The 26,347-nt window shown below is 38.1% G+C and overlaps 1 protein-coding gene across 31 annotated transcripts in view; it reads right to left on the bottom strand.

Annotated features, from left to right (window-relative positions):
- Positions 1–26,347, bottom strand: part of CLASP2 (cytoplasmic linker associated protein 2) — a 151,963-nt gene that overhangs the window by 99,709 nt on the left and 25,907 nt on the right. For 19 of the 31 annotated variants that reach the window (XM_079300172.1, XM_079300199.1, XM_079300183.1 and 16 more), the window contains exons 4-7: positions 23,281–23,372; positions 22,861–22,936; positions 21,352–21,449; positions 14,265–14,335 (exon numbers count right to left, since the gene is read on the bottom strand). In XM_079300172.1, the coding sequence (XP_079156298.1) occupies positions 14,265–14,335; positions 21,352–21,449; positions 22,861–22,936; positions 23,281–23,372 (337 nt within the window). Of the gene's footprint in view, positions 1–9,488; positions 9,677–14,264; positions 14,336–21,351; positions 21,450–22,860; positions 22,937–23,280; positions 23,373–24,002; positions 24,238–26,347 lie in introns of those variants that run through there. The other 12 variants (XM_079300185.1, XM_079300190.1, XM_079300187.1 and 9 more) reach the window with 6 other exon arrangements.

Here is a 26,347-nt window from a genome sequence, read left to right as displayed (position 1 = left end):
TGAATGGCATGAGACACCTACCTACAGCTGGACAGATGAATTGCACCTAAGAAGCTTCACATCTACCAAAAAGGCATGATTCCTTGGCATTCTCTCTGTCCACAGCAGGTCTAGGAATCCTAAACCATTAGGAGACAAATTCTCATGCCCAAACAAAAGCCTGCTTCCCACAATGATGGAGCATGTCTCTTCCAATGACAACAGTGGAGGCACAGAAGTAGCATACGCCACTTGCTAATGGATTTAACTTTACTTCATGTTACCGTATTTGCTCCTCTTTGCCTTCCTGAAGGAAGCAATGCACAGTTAGAAATGTATCAATGTTCAATGTTAGAAAATGGTACTCTTCTGTGCAATATATGCTGATGCTCATTGGCAAAATCTCAAACTCCTACCAAAAGAGACTCCTTTTTCTGCAGTAACCTCACAGGGGATGGACAAAATAAAAAAATACCAATGAGAACAGTGTTTAAAGAACGACAAAACTTAGCACAAAAATCCTCCAAAGCTCTTAAATCAAACATTCTTTCACATACTATTTTTTTTAGGCAGTTCCAGTGAACTACTATATTAAAAAAACCCCAGAAGAATCAAAAAGGCAGCAAGAGGAGAACAAGAGCCAGTAAAAAGAATAAGGCAAATATTTATCAGTTAAATTTTGCTGTTGATTTGATCTCGAATTTTAATAAAGTTCCCCTAACTTTTCAACAAGCAAAGCAAAATACAGCTCTCCTACTTTCCATCAATCAGTTACAGCACTGAATGAGGCTCACACCTGCTTTCAGGCTTTTTTTGTTTTGGTGTATGCATTTGGTCTTTTTTAGGACAAAAGAAAAGAAGGAAAGTAAGGAAGAAGATACTAGACCTAACAGACTTTTAAAAAAGAAATATTTAGAAGTGGCAAAGGCACATGCCACAATAATTACCTACATTTAATACAGGCTTATTCAAATGACATTAGTAGTGTATCCATTCTGCTTCATAGTTTCATGAAGGATTATGTTCAGTAAGGTAAATTCAGAAAAAAATTGACATATTCCCATTATTATTTTTCTAACCCCAAATAAAAGCTATTCTTACCATTTATCTTACTACTGACTGAAAGACAAGACTTAACTACAGGTTTCAAATAAAGCTGCAATAAGCTCAAATAAGCAACTGAGCTTATTTTGCTCCCTAGTAAAGCTTCATTCCCATTTCTAGCTCTAGAATATCTCCTGTAAACTTAAGTACTTTCCTATTTTTTACTTACTAAAGTTTAAGACAATTTCTGCAAATCTTGCCATATTTTAGATTTTTACAGCATCCGTAAAATTATCATTATCCGCATGTTTAAATTAATTAATAAATCATTTAGTGCTTTCTAAATTCTTGAAACTGGACCTTCCTTTGTTATACATGTGTAACATTTCCCAAATGTTACTCCCAGCAAACTTATGGAAAACTGAAGATGTAGTCAATATCAGTATACTTTAAAAATCATCAATTTTACTTTATTTACATCTTTCCTGAGGCATGTTCATTAGTCTTCTGAATCAATACCAAATAGTCTATAACCTATTAGTAAATGAAGCACCATTTTCTCAGTAAAAGGAGAAGAGAAAGATAATTAAGTTCACCTGAATTCATGACAATGAACACCTAAAATATGCTTGAATACAAACAGCAAGGCTTAAAATAAAACTATGTAACATTATTGTTCTTCAACATCTGTACTACTGCTCTAGGCCATGCCATTTGGACCACACTGCACTATGTCCAGCACTCATATGTTAACAAATCAGGTGCCTTTTAGTAAGGGGGAAGGCAAAAAGGTGTAGAAAGACACAGATCTGCCTTCCATATGAAATCAAAGACTGAAAGTTTTTGACATTTTGAACACACAGGTTGAGTCAGTAGCTGTAACAGAAACTGATGGGATACTCCTCTATTTTAGCACAAAGTAAAACATGCCTGCCACAGCAGAAATGTTTTGCTCTCTTATGAAATATCAGAATTAAAACTGAGAAAAACAGTAACTTCTGAAGCACTCAAGATTTCTGCTAAATGAGTGAGTACTCCCTCAGAGAGTTTCCCTATCCAGACATTGATTAAAATGAAAGCAGATAATTCACTTAAAACTGTGAGAATAAAAGAAAAAGCTCTAACAAATTTTTTTCTCAATGCCTGGTTAATTTTTGTGAGTGAATTTACATACAAAAGACTCTAAATTTCTATCAAAAGTGATGGTTTAATAACTGTTGTAGCCTATCTGAATTCAGACCTCACTTGTAGCCAAATCCTTCTATTGCTTAAGCTGCCCTCTAAAAAACCTGCCAGCTTCAAGTATTTTCTTGATGCATAAACTCCACTATTTGCATTTAAAATACTCTGGAAGCCAACAGCCAGTACTTGCTCAGTAGGCCTGGTTTAATTACTGTCTTTATTATCTTAGCTCCAGCAGTCATTTTACTTCTCTCTTCACAAACTCCTTTTGCTTATATATCAAGTATCCAGCTCTCAAACAGCACCAGCATTTTCTTCAGTGAATCTAATGACCTATTTAAAAACCACTATATTTAGCACAAAAAATTCATTTTATCTAGAATTCACTATCCATAGACTGCAATAATATGGCTAGCATTACTGATGTATTTAAGCTCAGAAAGTAGAAAACAGGACCATCATATTTACCTATCTGCAGCTAACTCAAACAACTGATATCCCTTGAGGAATGATTCAGTTCAGGACATTTCCAGTACTTAATTCAGTCACAGAGAAGCACCTGGGCTTAATGACTTGAATTTTCAAACTATCAATTACATGACAGCAAGGGTAAGAGAGGCACTTTTAAATATCACGTTCATTCATCTTTAATGTCTATCACAAGTGTATGTGATAGGGAAGGGGCATCGGATACAAATAACATCAATGAGAAGGCTTACAAACAGGGAGCCTAAATTGTGATTTACTATTAGAGGGTGACAGTGACAAATATAATTCTCCCATCAGAGAGATCATGATAACAGCTAACATTTGCATTACTTTTTAGTGTGGTCAGTTTCTGCATATTCAACTCAATTTGCATGCTGAAAATATAGAACAGCAAGACAGACTGGCAAACAAAACACAGATCCTAGAAGCAAAAAGGGTAATATGAGCACACAGCCGATAAAACATTTAGAGATTTTTCTGAATTTTAGATCCATGTAGTTGAGGAATTAAAAGTTAATATCTACACATGAAAACATGAGCACCACAGGACAGAATGAATGGGGTTGTGAATGGCCTTCCAGCTCACTGATCTCTGCCTCACATCGTCAGAAGTAGAGATGAAGAAAATATGGCAAATTGTTTTACTCTCTATACTGCCACTTCACTTGTAATAAAACTGGTGGTTTTAAGAGTTGACTCTCCTCAAACTGGACTTCTTGACATAGAATCATAGAATGGTTGGGTTTTAATGAACTTTAAAGATTGTCTAGTTCCAACCCTACTGCAGAGACATCCTTCACTAGACCAGCTCAGAGCTCCATCTAACCTGGCAGTGAACTCCCCCAGGGAAGGGGCATTCTTCTGGGCAGCCTGCTGCAGTGCCTCACCACCTCAAGTGAAGAATTTCTAGTCTACATACACCTTTTTCAGTTTAAAGCCGTTTCACCATGCGCTTGCAAAATGCCCCTCTCCAGCTTTCCTGTAGGCCCCCTTCATGTACAGGGTGGTCCTGTAAGGCCCCACCGGAGCCGCCTCTGCTCACAGATGAACAATCCCAATTCTCTCAGCCTGTCTTCACAGAAGGGGTGCCCCTGCCCTCTGATCATCTCTGTGGACTCCTGTGAGCTTACTCAATAGATTACCTCCCTTGTCCTGCTAATTACACTGCTTTTGATGCAGCCCAGGACAGAACTGGGTTTGAGGGAAGCAAGCCCACATTGCCAATTCATGTACAGCCTTTCATCCACCAGCACCCCAGAAGCTACAAATCTCACACCAGATCTGGAAACCTAAAGTGCTTAGTTTATGGCTCAGCAGCTTTAGTAGCTGCCATTTCTCTAATTTAATGGGAACATGATCCAACCCCCAAATAATATACAGAGACTCTTTCTAGCAGTGTTTCTAATGAGTTTGTAAAAATCAACACAATAATGCAAAGAAATTTTGAACAAAAACAATCTGCACAGAAATGTAGAAAGTTTGACCTTTAAGTTCAATAGCAAACCTCACACTGTGTAAGTTGATTTACTAAAGGACTTTTATCAGGTCAACAAACAAAACAATCCATAACAATAAAAGGATTTTTTGTCAAATAGAAATCTACTCATAGTCATTGCTTAGGCAATCATGGAAAACCACAGAGCTCTTGACTCATCTTTGCTCTGATGAAAGCAAAAATATCTCATTTGAAGAAAGTAAGGTTTTTCTGCAAGCTATAAGAGTTTTGTTCTATCACTTCAGCCCTTCTGACCTTTCCTCAGGTTCCAACTACCCATAACTTTGAGCGCTTTTAAGTGTTTTTCAGCTGAACAGAGGAATTTTCACATCAATTAAATGTACATGAAGAGGTACCAGAAAAATTCCAGTGCCATGAAAATCTTGTTTACACTCCATATAACTGGCAAACTCCTGTGAGTTTTGAATTATAGTTAGTTCTTATAAGAGTCTACATACACAGCTGGTCTTCAAAAGGCACTTTCAAATTATGGACTACTCTTTCCAGCTGTTGCTATGAAAGTGTATTTTGATGAACAAACTGGGCAAACAAAGCAGACACAAACCCCAAAATACAAGTCTTTAAAACTAAGATGCTTTTATAAATACAATGTACAGAATGGAATTTCTAATTCAAGTCAATGCTACAGGAGACCCTTCACCTCTGAAGGTATTTCAGATACTGAAATGATCCAAACGTAGCTTACTTGCTCATCAATATTTACTACAGGAAGATTTTATTAAAAATAACCTGCAACAGTAAGGAAATATTCCTTCTATTTCATAGATAACACAGGAAAATAAACCCTGCAAGGCAAATATGCAGTCAAGACCCTTAGTAGGCTTCACATTTCACCTGTGGCTGTTCACAATTCTAATGTTTTTTGGTTTTTTGGTTTTTTTCCAAGATGTGCCTTCAAAAAAACCCCAACCAAACAAAAAAATCAAACCCCTGTCAAACAACCAAAAAACATGTAATATTACCAATAGTCTGGAATAATCAAAAATATGCAGACAGAATGGAAAAACCAAAAAAAAATTTTTTTATTATGTAATTTCCTCTTACAGACTAATAAAAATTTATTCTGGCACTCCAGACAACCAACACTTTTGGATGACAGATTAAACATATCTGGACATCTTTTTAGTGAACCCACGTTTCATGTTTAATGAAAACAACAACCACCACCACTACCCACAAAATTCCTTGACACTTTGAAAATGTTGTTTAGAAACCCGAAGACAAAACTTATTTGTACTTATTGCCCTAGAATAATTAGAAAAATCAGGTGCACTTATCATTCTATAAGCTATGCTAGTTTTGAGAAAACAACTGTGTCTGTCATATGTTTGCAGCTTTGTTTTTAAATAAAAAAGTGCTCTGAGTTGCACCTTGAATTCTTCTTTATTTTTTTCTATTCACATCAGTCTTGAACCTTGCTATATTCATTCGTCCTCTTAGTAGAAACTGTCTTTTCATATAGCCCTTGGGTTATTCACACATTCCCTCCCTCTCCCACTCAGCTGCTTCACTTGCCCACTGTTCTTTTACTGCTATCAGCAACAGTACTTGCACTTTATAGACAAAACAAACTCAGAAACTATGTTAATCACTGAAGTAGCATATGACCTTGCTGTGAAAAGAAGCTTTGCACTTGTTTGGTTCAAAACAGAAATCACATTCCAGCTCAGGGTATCTGTCCTTCCTCTCTCAGGCACAGCAAGTAAAGCCATTTCCCAAAACAATGTGCCCACCAACTGCTAATAAAGAAGGAGGAGCATGGGGAGCAATACAGGAGAAGGAGCCAGTGCAGGTGCAGTCAGCATGTTAAAGAAAACACAGGCCCAAACAAGAACTGAGAAGGGAGTGAGACACTTATATCGCATACAAAAACTTCTGCTACTATTTATATTCCCACGACCAGAAGACAGCTCTGAATGGTACAAAGCACCACAGTTACAGGCTGACCAATTTCTAGGCCAGTGTAGCAATTGCTTTATTATCATCATTTACAGGACTCTGTTGGTTTAAAAAGTCTCCTACCAGAGTATAAGAAAAATCAGACACACACCTCAGAAATCCACATGCACTAAAATAACATATATATTTTAAATCAAGCTAATGTCTCAAACATCAGTGTAGCTTCTGTACCTTTAATATGTCCAATCCCTTTTTTAGTAAAAAGTAAAATATTAAAGCTGCACAGCACCTGCACTTCACAGAATCTAGTTAATCAGATTAAAGACTTATGAAGACAGCCTTCCCTCTGAAGAACATCAGGGATTGGAAGATAATTGTTCTCATGCTTTAGGACCTTGCATACATTAATCAGGTATTTTGAAAGAAGACAAAACAACAAAATTTGATATGCATATGCAGTAAGATAGAAGCGTAATTTCTATTCATGAACCAATCACATCTGCTTTATCATCTAAAATCTAACAAGTGCTTTAAGTCATGAAACATCATTATACTGTATGCCATCTACATAAAAATGGACTAATAAATAAAGAAGTGCTTATTCATTATATGATACAAAACAGTATACTTGGCACACACTAGTGCAACAAATGTGTGTAGCCAATATGTCCTCTTACAAAGCTGATTATATGCTTTTAGATAGCCCTCAAACACCTTATGTCTGGTACTGCAATATGTTTAGTACATCTTAAAAAAACCTGTGTCCAATCTTCCCTTTAAGGCACTTGTAGTTTTAGACAGATAATTTTGCTCTTATCCTAATTACCTTGTTCAAGGCAGTCCCTTACCTACGCATAACAGGGTAACATAGCACAGACTGCCATCAAGGTTAGGAAACACCAGTGGAAGCTGCTGAATTACAAACCCTGGGAGAGAGAATGCGCAATGCGATGTGCACACTGTGACTCCATTTGCCACCTCCTCAGCAGCCTAATCTGGTTACCAATGGATAATGGCAGAAATGCCTTATCCTCTCCTAGGAACAAGGAATCCAGAGTGAGAAACGGTTCCTGGCTGGTTTTCCTCAGCAGCCTCCAAACACAACTTGCAGGGCAAGCTCAGACCTCCACTCACACAAGGATGTGAAATGCCTTTAAGACTGAGGCAGTGCATGCTTTCCCACTGGCATGCATTCAGTACTGTAGAAGTTACGGTCCATTTGGTTGCTGGGCCACAAGCATAGGATTTTTTTTCCCCCCCTCTACATTCTTCCAACAATAGCTTGGAGAGCTTGAGACAGTTAACATGGGGGCAAACAGAAAATCTGGTTCTTCCCTTTAATCTTCACTTGAGAAATCAGATTAAGATTCAGCTGCTAAGCATCACATTTATTTACATTTCTGTTTGAGCTCAAGAAAAGTGGAAAAAACATCCAAAATGTTCCAATAAGCTGATGTCTTGCATTCAAGATAAAATTGACATTACCACTTCCAAACAGCATTTCCAAACATACTCTGCAATTGTCTAATGTATCTAGACTGATTAAGTGAGCAAACCAAATAAGACAAGTAAAATCTGTTCTCTGGAGTATCTGCACAACGTCTTCAGCCTAGTCTCACAAATACTAAATTAAATATACATACTGGCCACAATAAAGTGACATTTTGCCGAGAAAAGACATTTCTCAAAGGCTGCAGAATCACTAACCTTAAAACATTTTCCTCTACATTGCATAAATTAGGAGGATATACAGAAGATTTGCAAAACAAAAGACCGCAGTCAAACCATTATTAAATTCAGAAAAAAAAGATTAAGAAGTTTTCCTAATAGTAACTAAGGTTTTGTTTTTACTAGGAGTTTCATAATAACACATCAGAAGCCTAAATTCCTTGTAAATGTGGTAAGCAGCAGTTTTAAGAGACCAACAGCTATATAATCATCCTACACACTGTTAATTGTATCTGGCATTATTACTCAAAGCTCCTACACAGAATGTCAGCTGACTGCCTGAACAGTACTTTGTTCTTAGTGCCTTTGTTAATGACAAATTAAATTACACAGAGGAGAACTCCACAACCACCCTCACTTATAAATCTCGACCATTGCAGAACAACAAGAATCCTACAGCTTTGCCTAGAGAATGCAGCTATTTCTTAACATGCTATAACTTCTATTCTTAATCTGCAAGTTACTACAATTCATGTTTACACCATGGAGAACAGTGTTGCTCCACACGAAGGAAACAAAGATGAAGAAAAACATTTCCAAAATAAAAAACCCCAGGAAGAGTGAGCTTGGTACATTTTTAGTTCTACAAAGATGATTACTTCCCTTGCTCCTCGTAAATGACAAAAATACAAACATCAGAGAACTGCCTGAATTATTTTTTAGGCTGTACAGTCCAAACATAATTTCACTGCTCAAGTCACACTCATTATCTCTTTCAGTCTCTGACATATGGAAGAACTAGTGAAAACCACACATTTCAGATTGCCTCAATAAACAATGTCTCTCAGGACTTACAACTACTATTTCACCAAATTCAGATAAAAGATTTAATCTTAGTCTGATCTTTATAAATCATCTTCTTTATGCAAATCTGCATATAGTCACTTGTAAAAGCACAGCCATAGGATCTCATCCCTAAACTTGCTGCAAGTCCATGAATGCATCTCGAGTCTCTCTAAAAATAGTAATGCATATACAGAAAGTCATCAAGGTATTAAGCTCAGAGAAGTCGACTGACACGCAAACCCCAAGACGTGTCATAAAGATAAAACATATGTCTAGTTTTTAACAAAAACACAACCATATAGTCTGTATTGCTTTACTGACCTACTTTCCATTCGTTTGTGTAACAATACACTGTGCAGTGAAGGAAACGTATTAACATCCCATGTCTTTATTAAATATACATCTCCAGCTCTAGCAGCAAGGCTCTTCTTTTATGGCTATGCTGTATAAGTACGAATTTCTTCACCTAACAGCGCAGGGCTTGTTTACAAAGCAGTATAATAAATTCTGCCTTATCTTGCAGAGGTGACCAACACAAGTAACACCGAGGGGAGAAGGGTAAACACAATGCCAACATAAAAATGCACAGTGGAATCTGCCAGAGTAGTAAATAATTGAGACCACGGGCTATCCCAGAAACCCAGGCAGGGTTAAAATTCCAAGAAGGGCTGGAACTGTCACGATCGGTGCCCGGGTACCCTACGGCTGCTGCACATAGCATCCATCGCCCAACGCCCGATTCGGGCGGCAGCCAAGCCCGTCAGCCCAAGACGCCAATCTGCCACACCAACCTCCGCAGCCCACTCGGGCTGCCAAGTGCCCCCCGCAGCCCTGCGCTGGTCCCCGAGGCCAGGGCCCCACTCACCGTCCCCCACAGCCATCATGCCCGGCGGTGCCGCGGGAGGGAGGGCGCGGCGGGCCCTGGCCTGATCCCCGCCGGATTCCTGCCGGCTCCCCGCCGCTGCAGCCGCCGCCTCGCTTCAAAATAGCAGTCCCGCCTTGCGAGGAGCCCCGCGCAGCCCGGCCCCGGCCCGGCCCCCGGCGCTCCGCCCCCGCCGTCATGTGCCCGCCGGGTCCCCCCGCAGCGCCCGGGAAGCGCCGGCCCCGCTGCAGCCCCCGCCGCCAGGGGACATCCCCAGGGGAAGCTTTGCCCCCACCACCACCACGGAAAATGACGCGAGAGGAGAAGCAGCAGCCTTGCTTAAGGACGAGCACTCCACAGAACACAGATCAACCAAAACGTAACGTAACATGAAATAAAACAAAACAATAAAGCCACAGGAAGTAGGAAAGGCTTCCGTTGAAGAAAGCTGCTGCTTCTTTTTTCGAGTTTTCTGAAGACTTATTTGGACTGCCCTCCCCGCAACTTTAAAAGGGAAACTGCTTCCAAAACATGCGTCCAACACATGCTGGGAAGCATCAATGATAGCCTGCCCAAAGCCTGAGCTCCTCATCAGAGCTTGTACCGAATCTACGTTTTGGGTGACAAAAGGGTAGGGAGTGCAATCCAACAATGATGAAAAAAAGAAAAAGAAGAAGAAGAAAAAAAGTAGCTAGCAAGTACTAATTTACTTAGTCTTCCCAATAGAAAAGTTTAAAAATCAGGAAGACTGTAGCATATGCTGTTGCACAGAGCATGAGAACCATGCATTTGCAAGGAGCCGGACACAGTTCCCTGTAGTAATAATCCAAAAATTCAGTCAAATTCCTTAAGACCAGCAGAGGCATCAGCCTGATGAGGCCCTTTCTTCCAAATGGGCTTGAACTGACCAGTACACTTCATTCATCAATAAATTTTCCTATTTAAAATGACAGGCCATCGGGAAGAGCAGCTGAAATTGAAAACGATGTGACTACATTTTGACCACTTGCATTGAGAAAGCCAAAGAAATACATGGGGCTCAAAACCTCTATAAAATAATCACAGCAGCTATCACCAGTATTCCCAAACGATATATATTCATGTTGCGCTGCACTGGTGAGCTCTATTAGGAGTGTGTTGTCACTGTCTCCATGGTAACTATATTTCCAAATAGAAAACAGCAAAGGAAAATAAAAAACCAATAGCGTAATGTGGAAAAACAGATACACACAAGTGCTATGGATTTCTATTTGCCCCTTTTTATTCCAGGAGAACATGTATTTCAGCTGCATCTTTATCACCCATAACACAGCTCCCCTGCACCATGATACTGACATCACATATCCTGTCACATTTTGTGTTTGTAAAGCCAGTCCTTTGAGCCATGAAACATTAAAATGGAAAAAGTGCACGGGTTGCGTAGAGATGTATGATTTATCTTCAGCTCAATCATTCTGCTGAGTGCAGCAAGGAGGTCACTATTAATAGTTTCCCTACTTTTGTTCTAATTTTCTGTATCAATAATGACATTACTATCCAATACAGGAGTCTGCTTGAATTGTCTTAGAGAAAACCATATTTACAAATCTCAGGCAGCAGAAACAAATGCTTTTGTAGTGCTGGGATTGGCTGCCAGTTCCGTTTCCATAGAAATGAACATTCACTTGCTGAAAAACGGGAGGGGTGCTTTATAGAATTTTCTTTATAGAATTTTTTGAAGGCTACATACAGTTCTGGTGGCATGAAAGGGCAAAACCAGCAGCATGTGAAAGATACTGCTTAACAGGCAAATATTCTGATATTATTCTTTTAATATCATCATTATGAATGTGAACAAATCCTAAGTTTGCATAGGAGCTCATTCATTCACATTGAAGAAATTATCTCTGACTTTACTATACACATCTGAGAGCAAAAAATAAAAAAAATCAAAGGTCAGCTGGAGAGGCAAGCTAGCTGGGATATTATTTAAGGCTGTAAGCCATTCTCATCAAACAAAAGCACTAATATTCCTGCCCAGTTCCCTTGTTAAACATGGTACCTCCTCATGCGTTGGCTTTTGGAACTCCTCTTTACTTCCTACCCCAATTATTCCATCCCTAAGTGTCTGAATGTGCTTTCCACCTCGTCTACCCTCCAAGATCCAAGAGGATCTGTCAGTCCCTAATGGTAACTTGTTCTCCTCCTCCTCTTTATCATTCCATCACAGATAAGATTCAATAAAGGAAAGAGGTAACACAAGACTATTCTCACTAGATCCCCTCTAGCACACTCAAAAGGGTAAGATATTAAATCTACCAGTGTGCAAAGATGGCAGGAAGGAGGCATTTTCCTGTTCTACCTGTATTTGTCCTACGTACCAACATGATGTTTTTTAAAACTCTCAAGTGTTAAATCATGTTAGTACAAACGTATTTTTAAAAATATATATTTATTTTGACTATCAATATAATATGGAAAACATTTTTGTATACAGGTTGTTTAAAGCTGCAAGCTGTGACTCCTTAATCATTTTTTTCTTCCTAAGTATATACTGGATAAAAAGACTGAACAACTGATGTTAGTATTTTTTGATGAGAGAATCCTAAGTCGCATCTCTGGATGCTCAGAAACTACATCAACACACCAAATATTCACTACCACAGCAGTGTCACTCTGGACTATCAAGAAGACATCTTCCAAGGCTCTATTAACAAGTTGCTCCCTATCCATCACACACCGAACAGGACCCCCGTTCCTACTCGGGACAGTAACTCCACCCGGCAAAAAGCCATTCCTTTTGCTGTTAAGAAGACTCACCATGGAGCTTAACTATGTTAAAGCCAGTTGCAGTGTTTTTGTGCCTTCCATCCCACCTCTGCCTTCCTCCACTTAGGAAAGACAACCCTATTTCCCCCCAACTATCCCAAACACTACTAACAAAATATCCAAAGCACAAAAAAAAAAAAAAAAAAAAAAATCCTCAACACTGTAACAGATGTATTTAGCCACTAAAATTTGGCCTTTATCCAGAGATGTCTGACAAAGCTCCTGAAAGAAAAGTTGGAGCCAAGGCCACAGGAAATCAACAGTAACTTTAAATCTACACCTGCAAGCAGTAAATACAGATTGTCCTTCAGAGAATAATGAAGCACAAAGCCAAGATAAAGCACTAACAATGGAAGAATACCTTTCCGATAGCATTGAGAAACTGCTTAGATGGAAGCAACAGATGAACTAGGTTCAAGCAAAAATACTGAAACCAATGTATTACGAGGGATTCTGACATTTATGATACCAAAACAGAATAACTGTAACTTTTGCACAGAAATTCCCACCTACATGACAAAATACATGGTTTATAGATCAGCATTAACATCTGTGTTTTGTTTGTTTATTGCTTCAAAATAAACTTTGTTAACCCTCTTAAATGGAGACAAAAGGGACAGAATGCTATGTTAACTAGTCCAGCAATGTGGTATATATATTTTCATATATTTAAATTATTTCTATACTTATATTCCCTGTGTGACTTTCTCTGTTCTCCTGAGAACTACCAAGAGAAAAAATACACATGTAACATGCATTTCTGAATCTTTCAAACCTATGATAGCTGCGCAGCTGTATTAATTAAAATGCAAAAGATAATGGTTTACCCTTTCATAATGAGTAAATTTACAATCTAGCAGAACATAAACATTTACATTTTTAGGTAAAACATTTTCCCCAAATTAGAATGCTTTGGATTTTTGAAAAAAATAAAAATTTTTACGAATAAATGTTTAAGTGTTTAGGAATAGCACTGTTCTATTTCAAAGCAAAATGCAGCATAGAAACTCTTAAGTCAATGAAAAGATTACAGAAAGTTTCCTCTGAACCTACAGTCACTTCTGTTTTCATACAAACAAGAAAAGGGTAAGAAAATGTAAAATGAAAAAGTTATATTTGAGTACATTAAGGAATTATATGCATTCCTCAAAATATTTCTCCTCTTGAATAATTAGACTTTTTAGATACAGCAGACCATAATCTACATAGTTACTTTGGAAGACAAATTAACATGAGAAAACTCTTCCCAATAAAACAATATCTACTGATTCCTTGCAGAAGACAATGAGGTTTCCAAAACTGGCTATGCTAACTAAAGCCACTGCCACAGTACCTCCTTTGTTTGCTGTTATGTAACTTTTTTCATTATTTACAGTTTTAAATTAAATTTTCATACTAAAAAATACTGTAGCAAAAAAGCAGTAGCAAGCAACAAGGATTCTCAGCATAACATGTTGTCTTTTCTTGAAATACACCAGAATAAGGAGCTCAAGCTCCTTATGAAGTCTGAGCTTCAACAATTGTCTTTGAATGCTGTAGTCTCCTATTTCTGTAGTTTAAAACTCAAGGTATTATAATCATAATGCATAATTTTAACAGAGAAGATATCAAACATCCATCACTGAAGTACATTTTTTCTCTTAGAAACATACTAAGGATAAAGGTTCATCTGATCTTTTTTCCCATACATGAACACTTTGCAGCATTCTTCTACCCTCTACTGAGAACATCTGTAACTTGTTAAATATTCACTGCTTTTTTCCATGCAGTTTCAACACCTTTTCCAATTGTATTCTGACCATAATCCAGCAAATACTTCCAGTAAAGTGTACAAGCTTGCTTCATCAAGTGTCTCATTTTCTTAACATATACATTTCTATTCATCCATCTCACAATGATAATGCTAGTATTTAAATACTCATCTAGCATTAATCTAAAGCTGATTATAAATATATAATCTTTCATACTCACCACTGATGTTACTTAATATCATATTGTCAGAGTTTCTTAATTCATCAAATTTTGCAAAGATTGTTTGCAACCTATAAAGAACAAAAACAACAAAGGATTTTTACATCTCTCAAATCCCACCAGCTACTGGTAAAAACAGAAATCAGTTTATTAGCATATATAAAGCAGCAAGGCAGAATAAACAAGGGATTAAGTGCATGAAGAAACAATTCCTAAAGGATTCCTCTTCAGCTGAGCATCTTCACAGACATGCATAGAAGACTAAGTAAACTTAGCAAAGAACAAAAATTATTACTATTAGCATGATTGAAAATAACCTTCTAACATTCAGGTTCAATAATAGTCCATATTGGGTATATATAGTGTATGTATATATTTGCTTATACTCAACAACAAAAGGTAGCAATTCAAATTATGGAATGTTCACCTAGAAAGGAAAAAAAAAAAAAAAACAGGGCTGCTATTGACTTTGTTCTAAGACTATTACTAATTTTTTTCATTTGTTCCACAAAATTTCCTCAGTTTGGTTATAAAAAGAGCTCTGTGGTAGTTAGCACTTCCAGAGGGGAAAAAAATACCCCAAACAACAAAACTTTCTTCTAAACTTAAGAGACATTAAACACTTAAATGTGTCCTACCTGCACACCATTGATTTTAACTGTCACAATAGAGAATACACTGCAAATGCTTTGCTACATATGAACAGCAAACAGATAAACGAAACTCCAAATTAATCAAAACAAAAATCTCCAAAATCCTAGATTTGCAATCTAGTCCCACAAGGCAAAAAATGGTATTCAATCAAGAGAGCTGGCAAAACACTTCAACAGCCCTTTCTCATCACTTCTGCAGAAAACGCAATAAAAGCAGTGGAAGTACATCCCAGAAAATCGTGACCCCTTATTGCATTAGCAATAGATTTGTACTGACATAATACATTGTTCAGCTGCAAACAATTGAGAACATTTTCTTATATTTCTCCAAAGACTTCTCTGCATTTTAGACTACTTGGAAAATCATAATACGTAACATGGATTTTTAGCTCCAGGACTATCAGGACTCAATCCTGATTTTAAATGAACAAAGTCATGAACTACAAATCACAAGACAGTCTGCAGGTCTCCAAACATGTACAATTCAGCTACATCAAAGGAACTAGAGACTATACTACCCAATTCAAAATCTGCTAAAAATTTGGACTGAAAGGCTGTCTTTACAACTCATAATCCAAACTATTTTATGACAAACCAAGAAAAATGGGTAAGAACTACACCCGGGTATGAAAATTCTCACAAGGAGAAAAGTCAAAGACACACAAAGATTTTCCTTCAATATTTCATTGTGCACACACCACTTTTATGATCTGTGTAGAGGCAGTGCACTTTCACTGCTTAGTCTACATTCTCTGAGACTTGCATATCCCTTTCACTCACTGGGACCTCATTTATCTAATAAATCTCATTTGCCTACTAATGAAGAACGTTATAAAATAATGAAATGCAGACAACAACATAGAAAATCTGAGCCTTCCCCTCCAATTTTCCAACAATTTAGGATTCTCAGGATGCATTATTTTAACTTTCTAAATACTTCAATGCAATCTGCTACAGAGTAAATTTGTCTTGAGCTTTGTAGGCCCACGACAAGAACTATACAGATCTCCACAAAACGGCCCACCCTACTGTAAGCACCTAAAATAACAAAAACCCCCTTAATCATTTAAAGCAATAACCCCTAACATAAACCATCAGTTATTCTACCATCTCAACTTATCTCAGAACTATATGTAGTTCAGTAGAAGTTTGCCTAATCTTTCCCTAGCATACTTGCCATCTTGTCTCTGGAACCTATTATCCACTCTCCCTTGTGCACAGCCATTGCATTTCCAACCACTGCTGCCACAGCAAGATGTCTGAAATGACAGCAACTCACAAATGTCACTGCTTTACTATTAAACTACAAGTCTTTAAATGAAAAGATCAATTTTGCAAACAAAACGCAACACATACTGAAATGGGGTTTTCTGCACTTTGACATGAGAAAGTACAACTTTTGCAATTAAATGCTTTTTGGGTACTAGAATTTACTACACATGAAATCCCATTAACATGCTATGTGCTTTCAACTGCATGAAGCAAGAAGTTCACACACGAATCAATACTGGCAATAATGCATCAGGTCATCTTGCTTTCATAACAAGAAGTTAATGTGTATGCCTCACATGTTTGTGTTTATCATAGATTGAGTTCCCCTCAACAGTGCTGGATTCCATAGCAAACACTGCATTAACAGTTCACCTAGTTAGTGAGGAAGACTTAACAGTACATCTGAAAGGTTAAAACTGCCATCCTATGAAACTGAATGTGACTAGAGAGATTAACAAATTTGCCTTAAAATTTCACTTCAGTTTTTATATCCTGTAAAGCTGATGTTATCCATTTGGCACAAATATTTTAAAGAATTCAAATGAAAAAAAATATTTCCTGCTCTTTGGAACTTTGTTTTCAAGAATGCTTTCCTGAGTGTTTTAAACAGAAGCTAAAAGCCAAATGCTTCCTTATAAATATGTTATAATAATATACATGTTGCCCTTCACTGGGAAAAATATTTGATAAAGTATTAACTATAATTTTTTTTTTAAATGTGTTTGTCAGCCCTGGACGCTATGTTGTCAGTAGTGCAGGCTGGAGAACAACATAAAGTACTGCCACTCCTCTAACTTTCAACGCATGTCTTCATGATCAGAGGCACACTCTACAGTATTTGCCATAATTGCAACAACAAGAGTCCATCATAACACAGCTGTCAATGTGTAAAGCATGACTGTAGAACCAACCCACCCTTTAGAAGTTTACAGGATCTGTAACTACTACTTTGCAAAGTCTCTCACAACAAATTTCTCCTTCCCTCTCCTCCCACTCTGCTCTTCTTACTACCTTCTTCTCTTCTCAGATTTCTTCACATGGTCACAGGCAGCAAGGCAGTATGGGCTAGATAGAGTCTCTAAAAATATTGCAACCACAGGCAATTTAGGAATGTTTACAAGAGGTTCAGCTCCTGGCAAGAGAGCCTGCCAAGAGGAATCCAAGAAATTCTAGTTTTATTGGCAATGAGGAATGTTCTTTGCAAAAAGAGCACTATTACTCCTTCATCTCATATCTGCATGCCTAGCTCTGGATGTGGCAATCATAATCAACCACTGAAGTCACTACATGCCACTGATGGACAAAAATATTATCCTCTTGTTCCAAAAAGACATAGACAGCTCTTCAGCAGCTTCTCAGACAGACAGGAAAATCCCCATTGACAAAAACAGCAGGTACTCCTGGATGGGCTGTCAGTGAATGAATGAATGCATGAAGTTGTAGCACTTTAAATGGGGGCTCCTGGCAACCTGATAAACCCTGCCCTCCAGCAGGCAACAGGTCTCTATCACAATACTAACATACTGTGATGAGGATGGGCAATAAGAATACATATGTACCCTGCTAGGACACAGCTGACACGCACACATGGAAATATGGATGTGCACAACACTTCACACTGAAAAGCTGTTATTTGTTACCATGCTTGATGGACTTCAACTCTTCATATGACAGGCAGAGGGGGATACCTAAAGGTGTGGACCTTGTAGTGAAGAGGCAAAGAGCACCACTCCCCTATCAATAGCAGAAGGATAAAGAAGAACGTGTGGTAACTAGTCTGTGTTTATGTCCAAACCGAGTCTAAAGCAGGAAATGGCTCATATGAAACTCCGCAGCTGAAGACATGTGTTCACATCTGGACACGCAGATGGACCTCATCTACAATTTGAACTAGACAGATAAGTAGAATGCACATACCACATAAAGTGTGTATTCAGAAATGCATACTGCAATATGCTTCAACACTTTAGGAAAGGAAGTCGTGGCCCTAGACATAAGAACTAAACAAATGACTTTTTTTACATTTCTGTTTTTCAAGCAACAGTGGGGAAATTTGTCAGATGAATTCCTCAATAACAAAAGCTATTAACATTCAGACTAAGTAACCACAATCCAGAGCCACGTGTGCTATTTCTGTTCAGGGAAGATCAGCCACACAGATTTCATACCGTAAAACATCCAGCTTGGCCCATAGAGAACAAAACCTCTTCAGTATTTTTGGCTCACTGAACAATAAACATAACATCCACTTTCAGTATTCACAAATATATTAACACTACTACTTTAATGTCTGACACCAAAGACTGTCAAACTTCTCTGCCAACAATTGTAACACAAGGGAAAACAACATCCAAATTTCTAACCACTGAGTTGATACTGATTGTTCTGAAAAAGGAACGTGCTTCAAGCAAAAAGCATAATAGTATTCTCAGATTTCTAAGCTAAAAATAACAAATAGAAAGAGGAACTCACTGAATTGATTTATAAACGAATTCACCAATTAATCTCAGTAAAGAACAGAAATGCACAGAAGAAAAATAAATAGTAAGTAAGTAGAATTGAACTACAAAAGTAAGATCCCATATTTTATTCATTACTTAGATTCCAAGAGGTCCAGTAAAACCCTGTAGAAAATTCAGTATTTTCCACAAAGGCAAACCCTACTAGGTACAGATTACTAAACCTTTTAAGCCTACAATTTATTATTTAAGTACTAACTGTATTTGGCTTTATATAGACACAACATTTATATACCATTTGCATATTTAAGGAAGTTGAACAATTTCTCAAAATAATGCCTGATTAACTTTTCTGCCTTCCTTTCAGCAGACAAGAGCTCTTATTTTCAGTGCTCTAGGATGGAGTGCATTCAAGCAGCAACACACAGCTCTGTAATGTGTAATCTGTTATGCAAACTAAACAAGCCTACATGCTATTGATTCATGTGTGCACCAAACACTGAAGTAATAGATTTTTCTGCTAGCATTTATATTTACATGTAATTTTCAATGCACTGGCTTACAGTAAAGGAGCTGCAATGCAGTTCTTTAAGGCTGACCTCAACAATTGAAAGCAGCTGTGTCTGAACTACAGATTATCTGTAATACTTAAAACCTGCTCGGACACACAAACATGAACACAGATTCCTCTCAAAATAATGATGATACTCTACATCAAAGGATTTTTCCACAGATCATAGCCCCTGCATAAGCACCTGAAAATTTTACTGCATCTAAGCAAAGGGAAAACCTCTGACAGGCACAGGGGAAGAAATGTCTTAAATTAGGTCTGCCTCTGAAGGAACAACAGTCTGAGCTACCACAGAGCTAATCTGTCTTTCCTGAGCTTTGTCAAATGGCTTCTTTGTTGTATGAAGGAGTAAGAAGGGACTACAATAACTCTACTTTCTGTCAGGGATGGACGGTACAGAGTGCCAGTCTCATGTTTAACTGAAGCAAATCATAACTTCCCCCCTTTTATCCCAACCTATTGCAGAGGACATAGCACTGACACTAAGCTCGTGTACTATTTAACACTAGTCCTGACTGACAGGGGCAAAACTGTTGGAAATTTAGTGGCAACAACCCATTTAACACATACCAAGTAGAGTCTTGTGTCTTTATGCAAATGCAAATTATACAACCATGCTTGCTTTCAGATCAGGAGGAATTTTGTATTCAGCTGATTCAGACAGTATAAACAACTTGGCACCTACTGCAACTAAATTAGAAGCTGTTGATTGTCCTGAGGATACAAAGCACGTATGGTGTTTAATCCTAGTTGGATCCCAAGATGTACTCAGCTTGTATCACATGGAATTGTGAACGATGAGTACTGTACTTAAACTTACAGTCAGACCCAATATTGATTGCAATAAGGCTGTTACCTGCAATTCTATTCTCTGTTCCAAAAGATGTCCAAGGCCCTGTCTTAATCCAAGGAATGTATGTTCCACTTACTTGCTAGGAAGCTTAATTTTTTTAATTGTAGTAATAATATGGGCTAAACTTCTGTGGTAACCATATAATCCATTACTAGTCTAAAAACAAGACTATCATTAAATAGAAGAGGATGTGTATAACCTCTCATTCTCATAGGCAGGGTCTCAACAGGCTGAACTCTGCCTGGGATGCAAAACAATAAATTCAACACCCTTCTCCCATGACACTTCCATAGAGCTGTAGAATGGTTTTGGATCATCCAGTTCAAATCCCTCTGTCATGGGGTGGGATTTTCACTAGACCAGGCTACTCAAAGCCCCATCCAACCCCCCCTAGAACACTGTCAGGTACAGGGCATTCATAGTTTCTCTGAGCAATGAGTTCCAGTGTCTTCCTACCCTCACAGTAAAGAACTGCTTCCTAGTATCAAACCTAAACCTATCCTCTTCCAGTTTAAAGCCCTTACTGCTGGTTCTATCATGTGCTTGTAACAAGTCCCCTCCAGCTCTCTTGTATGCCCTCTTTAGGTATTGGAAGGTGCTCTAAAGTCTCCTAAGAGCCTTCTGTTCTCCAGGCTGAACAATCAGCCTGTTTTCATAGCAGAGGTGCTCTAGCATCCTAATCAATCTAGTGGCTCTCCCCTGAACTAATAGGTCAAGGTCCTCCTCAGGCTGGGGGAGCCACAGAGCTGAATACACATTTTCATATATTATCAAGCTGTATTTTGCTATCCCACAAATAACCATTAAAAACTAGGGCTCTTAGTTTTTTAGATGGGTCTGATCAAGCACTCATCTGATACTCTCTCTGACACTAAGTAGTAGATATATTCAGCTTTATCAAAATTAAGAAGTGAATGCAGGTGGTGATGGTAAAGTGCTATGTTAATATATAAGGAGTTAACAAACTTTTAAAAGTTAACAAGGAACTTAAAAGATTTTGTATAATAAACAGTCTTTGAACTAAGTTTCAAGCTCTATCTAGCTTTCTTGATTAGTCAACGGTAGAAACAAAACAATGGCTAATTTTCTTTCATATAAGCTAATCAACACACAACACAGCCAGGAAGTCCAGTAATATCATATTGAAATGCAAAACTAACTAGAATATAAAATAAAAATTACCGTGATTTTGAAACAGAGTTTTTAGTGAGTTTAAAGTTCAGATAACAAACAGTAAAACAAATGGCTCAGAATTACAGAATCAGAACAGCTGGCTCACCTTCCAGGAGGAATTCCTCTTTTTGTAAGATCTATTCGTACTTTCTCTCCCACATGTCTATAAACCTCTACAATGGCTAATATGGCAGCATCTCTCACCTGTGAACACAGTTTAAATTGTCAATTTCAGGGTTACAGAAACCAAAACAACATTTGCTGACAGGCCACTATGGCCCTGTATGCTAATTCAGTTGAAACAGTGAGGAAGAAAAGGAAAGGGAACACAACTATTATATCAAGATGGCATTTGTTTCAAGTTAGAGTATTCATAGATGGTAAAAAAATCTGGGAAGAGGGAATTTCTGGGTCTGACATAAGAAAAGCATTTTTTGAAAAAATGGGCTTTATCTAGGACTTGCTCACAGCAGGCAATACTTTCAAAAGTTAGCTCCTGCACTGTCTTCACATTTCATCCTGCTTTCATCTCTTTCTACACACAGCAAGGTCCTTCTGGAAGACTAAGACTGCTCACAAAAGTGGACCAAAGTGATCAGCATTTTCTTCATTTATTTCAACTGGAATCAGGTGGCCTGACATCAGCACAAGAAAGGGAATAGGACAGGATAGTGGAAGGGGACAGAAGAGTTAAAGAAAGGAGACAGAGTGTCTCTTTAAAATTTTTAAATTTTTAAACTATCACAATAAAAACCGGCAAAAATTATTTTAGTATTGTTCTTTGCAGCAGGTTCAAAGTAAACACACAATTGCTCTAGCAAGATGTGAACTACATCTTTACTAATGATCAGCAAACAGGACAAATTCTCAACAGAATTTCTCTAGAACAGAACAATGCTATGCAGCATAGAGGAGACAATAACTTTTCTGCATTCAGAAATTAAGCACAAAGACCAATCCTGTCTATAAGCCCATCTCCTACCAATGTTATCTTCTCCCTCACTGTATTCATAGTCTTTTCCCTCAAAAACAAGTTCAGATAAATCAAAGTATTTTAACCATTTCCACTGGAAGATCTTCTGAAGTTCAGATGTCACCATTATGAACTACTTCCTGATTTTCACTGCAAATGTTTTTGCTTACTTTAATGATTATAACGACAGTCCTGATATGATCTCAAATGCCACTTGGCTTCCAATTGGAAAATAATTACTCATAATGTTATCTTCAGTAAATCTGGCAAACTATTGCAGGTTTCATATAAAGAACTCCTTCTGGAGGCAATTTTGTGTGTTAATAACTTCTTTTTTTACTTATTTTCTTTCAACATACTCTGTAAGAAACAGCTACTTCCAGAAATTACTGGTTTCAACTTTTGAAGACAAAACTAAAGGGACCAGTATATTGTGATACTGCTCCTTTGCAACTCTACTTTCATCTTCCAGTGAATGGACTGATCAGGAAGAAATTTGGTTTACTATTTCTCATGGTAGAAAATAATCTGCTGCACACAAGCACTCTTAACAGATTTTCTTTAAGTGTTTATAATTATTTTGCTTTCACTGCTCTGTCAAAGTATAGTTGTTCAAGGGTCAGTAAGTACTGAAATCCTTACCTGACTGTTGGAGTCACCAAAAGCTATACACAGGTGTGGTACCAATTTGCTGAGGATTAATGGTTGTGCACCATAACTAAAAAAACAAAGCAAAAAAAAAAAAAAAAAAAAAAAAAAAAGTTTCTTAAAATAATTAAAAGAAAATCATTTGCAGAAGAGTGAACTTTTGGCTTAGACTTTATAGAATAAAAACTGATAACAATCAAGCTCTGTCTCTCCTAGTAGTTTTTTACCTACTTTTAAGTAAGATAAAAAAACTCTCTAACTTTAGTCCTTCTTTCAGAAATTCCGCTATTTATTTTGATTTTTCCCATGTATTAATTTAATCGAACCAGACTCCCTAAAGAATTGCTTTCAGAGAAAAATGACATTCAGAGGAAGGATAGAAACATTGCATCTCCATAGAAACAAAAAGCTTACATGTTTAAGGTAGCAACAAGACATAAACACACTCCTTCTCGGGATCGGTAATTCTTGTGTTTAAAACCAACAGCAAGGCGTTCCCAAATGTACTATAAAAGCAGAAATAATGGTCTTTAATTACCAGGAGCACAATACAATGTAATTCTGTTTCATATAATTACATTCATAATAGTTGCAAAAAAATAACAGAAGGCATGTCCACTGGTAAAAGTGATAAAATTAACTTATGAAATGCACAATATGAAACACAATAGATTAATTCTATGCCAAAAACAATTCCTAAAAAACGCCCTTCAGCAATCTGAGTATTTTGCTTGTCTGAGAAATAGCTCTTAAAACATACTGAATTGTTACTGTTAGTGAATACAAAACAAACATTAACATTACAAACTACTGACTCAAGCTATAGAAGTTACTATATTATTTTTGCTTCATATTCTGTTTCCCTGCCAAAATTTCCTCACATCCATTTTAGCTTGTCCTAATCTACACTCCTGGTGTCCCACTTCTCCCTTACTTGTGCTTTAGATCTATTTCTTCATTTTTTGATTATTTCTTGCCCCTCATTCTAATTCCCGTGCTTCCATTTTTGTTCTGCTTTCGGTTCTCCTCTCCGTCCTGGTGCCGCTTCCTGGCTCTCTAAACCTTCCTTCACCTCCCTGCGCACTTATTTTTCTCTTTCTGCCCTGGCTCTCAGCCTCCTGGGTTTATCCCATTACCTTTCCATCTCCTCGCCATGCTCTAGCTGTGCATCAGGGCGTTGGAAGTGCAAACATGGAGCAGAGGCGCTCAGGGATTCTTCCCGGGAGCAGACACGGGCTCAGCCTGCGGCTCACCCAAGCTGCAGCGCTGCCATTGCAGCCCGGCCAGCATCCGGGCAGCGTTGCCTAGTGATGGATGGCTGCACACTGCCAGGAGCTGCACACTTTACAGCCCAGTCACCTCCCTCCTGGCAACTGTACCCCGGAGTGCTGTAACTGCAACCCATAATGATGCCACAAAGCAGATAAAATGTATTACATACTAATTATTGCAATCGGCTTTCGGGGGGGAGGGGGGGGCGGGTGGGGGGGTGGGGAAGCCCTCACAAAACAGCTGTTGATCAACAAAAACAGAGCAAAAGAGCAGGGAATATGCATCCTCTTTATTAACGAGGTAGCACGCTTCAGAGCAGACATAAAATTTTCTCATTAGAGCCCTGCTTGATAATTTTGTCCCATCTGTGGTTTTTTGTTTGTTTTATACTTCATTGCATTCAGAAAACAAACCTTAGACGAGCAGGATATGGCTTGCCAAAACTGCACAGATTAACGACAAAGAACAAGATTTTATGTAAGAAAATCTCCTTCCAATTAACCCACTGCCATGGACAAACACGGGAAAGAGGAAATCTTCTTGCTATATGTATAAAAATACAGGTAGAGAGGGAACTGCAGACTACTGAGAAAAGCAAAACAGACCAAAGAGAAATTTAGTCTTTCACTGAATTATCCCTTAAGAACTGATCTTTTTAAGCAGGAAAATTCAAAGGGCTGCTTAGAAATTTAAATTGTCAGAAGTGCCTAGCAAGAGTTGATGTCAACCTCAGTATAAAATGTGCATGAAAGGAGTGAACAGTCTATAATTTTATGGCTTCCACCCATAAACATCTAGTTCTTACTTATAAACAAAAGAAACCCTACCACCTAAAACAAGTAAAGGGATTTAACAACAGGACAAAATAAATATTATTCAAAACATGCTGGAAGAGGCAAGGTGAGTTGACTAGGAAAATATTTACAGGGCACATCCTCAAAAAATTAATCCATTCAGCTCTTCTAAAAAGGGATGCTTCTCTGCAGCAGAGAGCCCAAAACTCTGTATTTCACTGTTGGAGGCACATGAAAGACTTTCCTGTTTTGGTCTCTGCTGTGAGGATGATTGATGCTTTTCATCCACAGTTGTAATGACCCATAAGCTCTCCAGAGAGCAGACAACCACAAAGCCAGGCTTCTCCCAACGTGGGGGAGTTACCAGGGAAGCCATACCTTGTCTTACACACACATGCTCCTTCTTGAACCCACTGTCTTGGCTTGCAAAGCAGGATGCAACCAAAAGTATGTATTCTATTACCATCTGTTGAAACCAGAAAGGGTAATGTTCTCTATCTCTAGGGCAGATATCTTCTGTTAATAGGTCAGATGTTAAAACCAGGTGGGGAAGTGTTCCTTATCTTTTCCATAACCCATCCTTCCTCCAGGGAGGTATCTTCTGTTAATGGGCCATTGAGTCCCACTGCATGACTGATAAAATTACTTAATCCCATTGTGAAATACTCCACCTGGGGGAGGAACCAAGCATTTCCTACCTCAAAAAAAACCTAAGATTTGGAACATTAGGGCAGCCGTTTTCCACTGAATTCCAAAGGAAAACCAGACCTTTCCACATCACTGGACCTTCAGAGGAAAACTGCACCCTTCTACAGAACCACTGCTTCAATAGAAACACATCTGTCACTCCAAAAGGACTGCAGCCACCATTTAATTGGACTGCTACCAACACTGACTGACAGGGTGTCAGGCTGTATTCTGACTATCAGTGTTTTGGTTCTTTTTTCTCTTTTGTATTACTGTACTTTTATTTTAATTTTTCCTAGCAAAGAACTATTATTCCTATTCCCATATCTTTGCCTGAGAGCCCCTAAATTTCAAAATTCTAATAATTTGAAGGGAGGGGATTTACACTGTCCATTTCAAGGGAGGCTCCTGCCTTTTTTAACAAACACCTGTCTTTCAAACCAAAACACCCACAAACCTTGTATGCTTTCTGACACTGAGAAAACATACATGAGAGTCATCTTCACAGGGGATGGAAACTTCCTTCCATCTCCTCTATGTACAGCCTAACAGCTCTGCACAAAGATGGACCAAGAATGTAAAACCTTCCTGACAAGGGCTTAGCACAAAGCAACTACCATCAATTTCTTTATCAGCAACTGTTCAAATGAAGGTATCTCCAAAGTGCTCTGCTGTGTTGTAGAGGTTCTGGTCTGTATGCCAGGTATTGGAAGCATCTTGGGCACCGT

The sequence above is a fragment of the Erithacus rubecula genome (genome assembly GCF_903797595.1).
Source record: "Erithacus rubecula genome assembly, chromosome: 3".
Taxonomy (NCBI): Eukaryota; Metazoa; Chordata; class Aves; order Passeriformes; family Muscicapidae; genus Erithacus; species Erithacus rubecula.
This window is presented reverse-complemented; position numbering and strand designations above follow the sequence as displayed.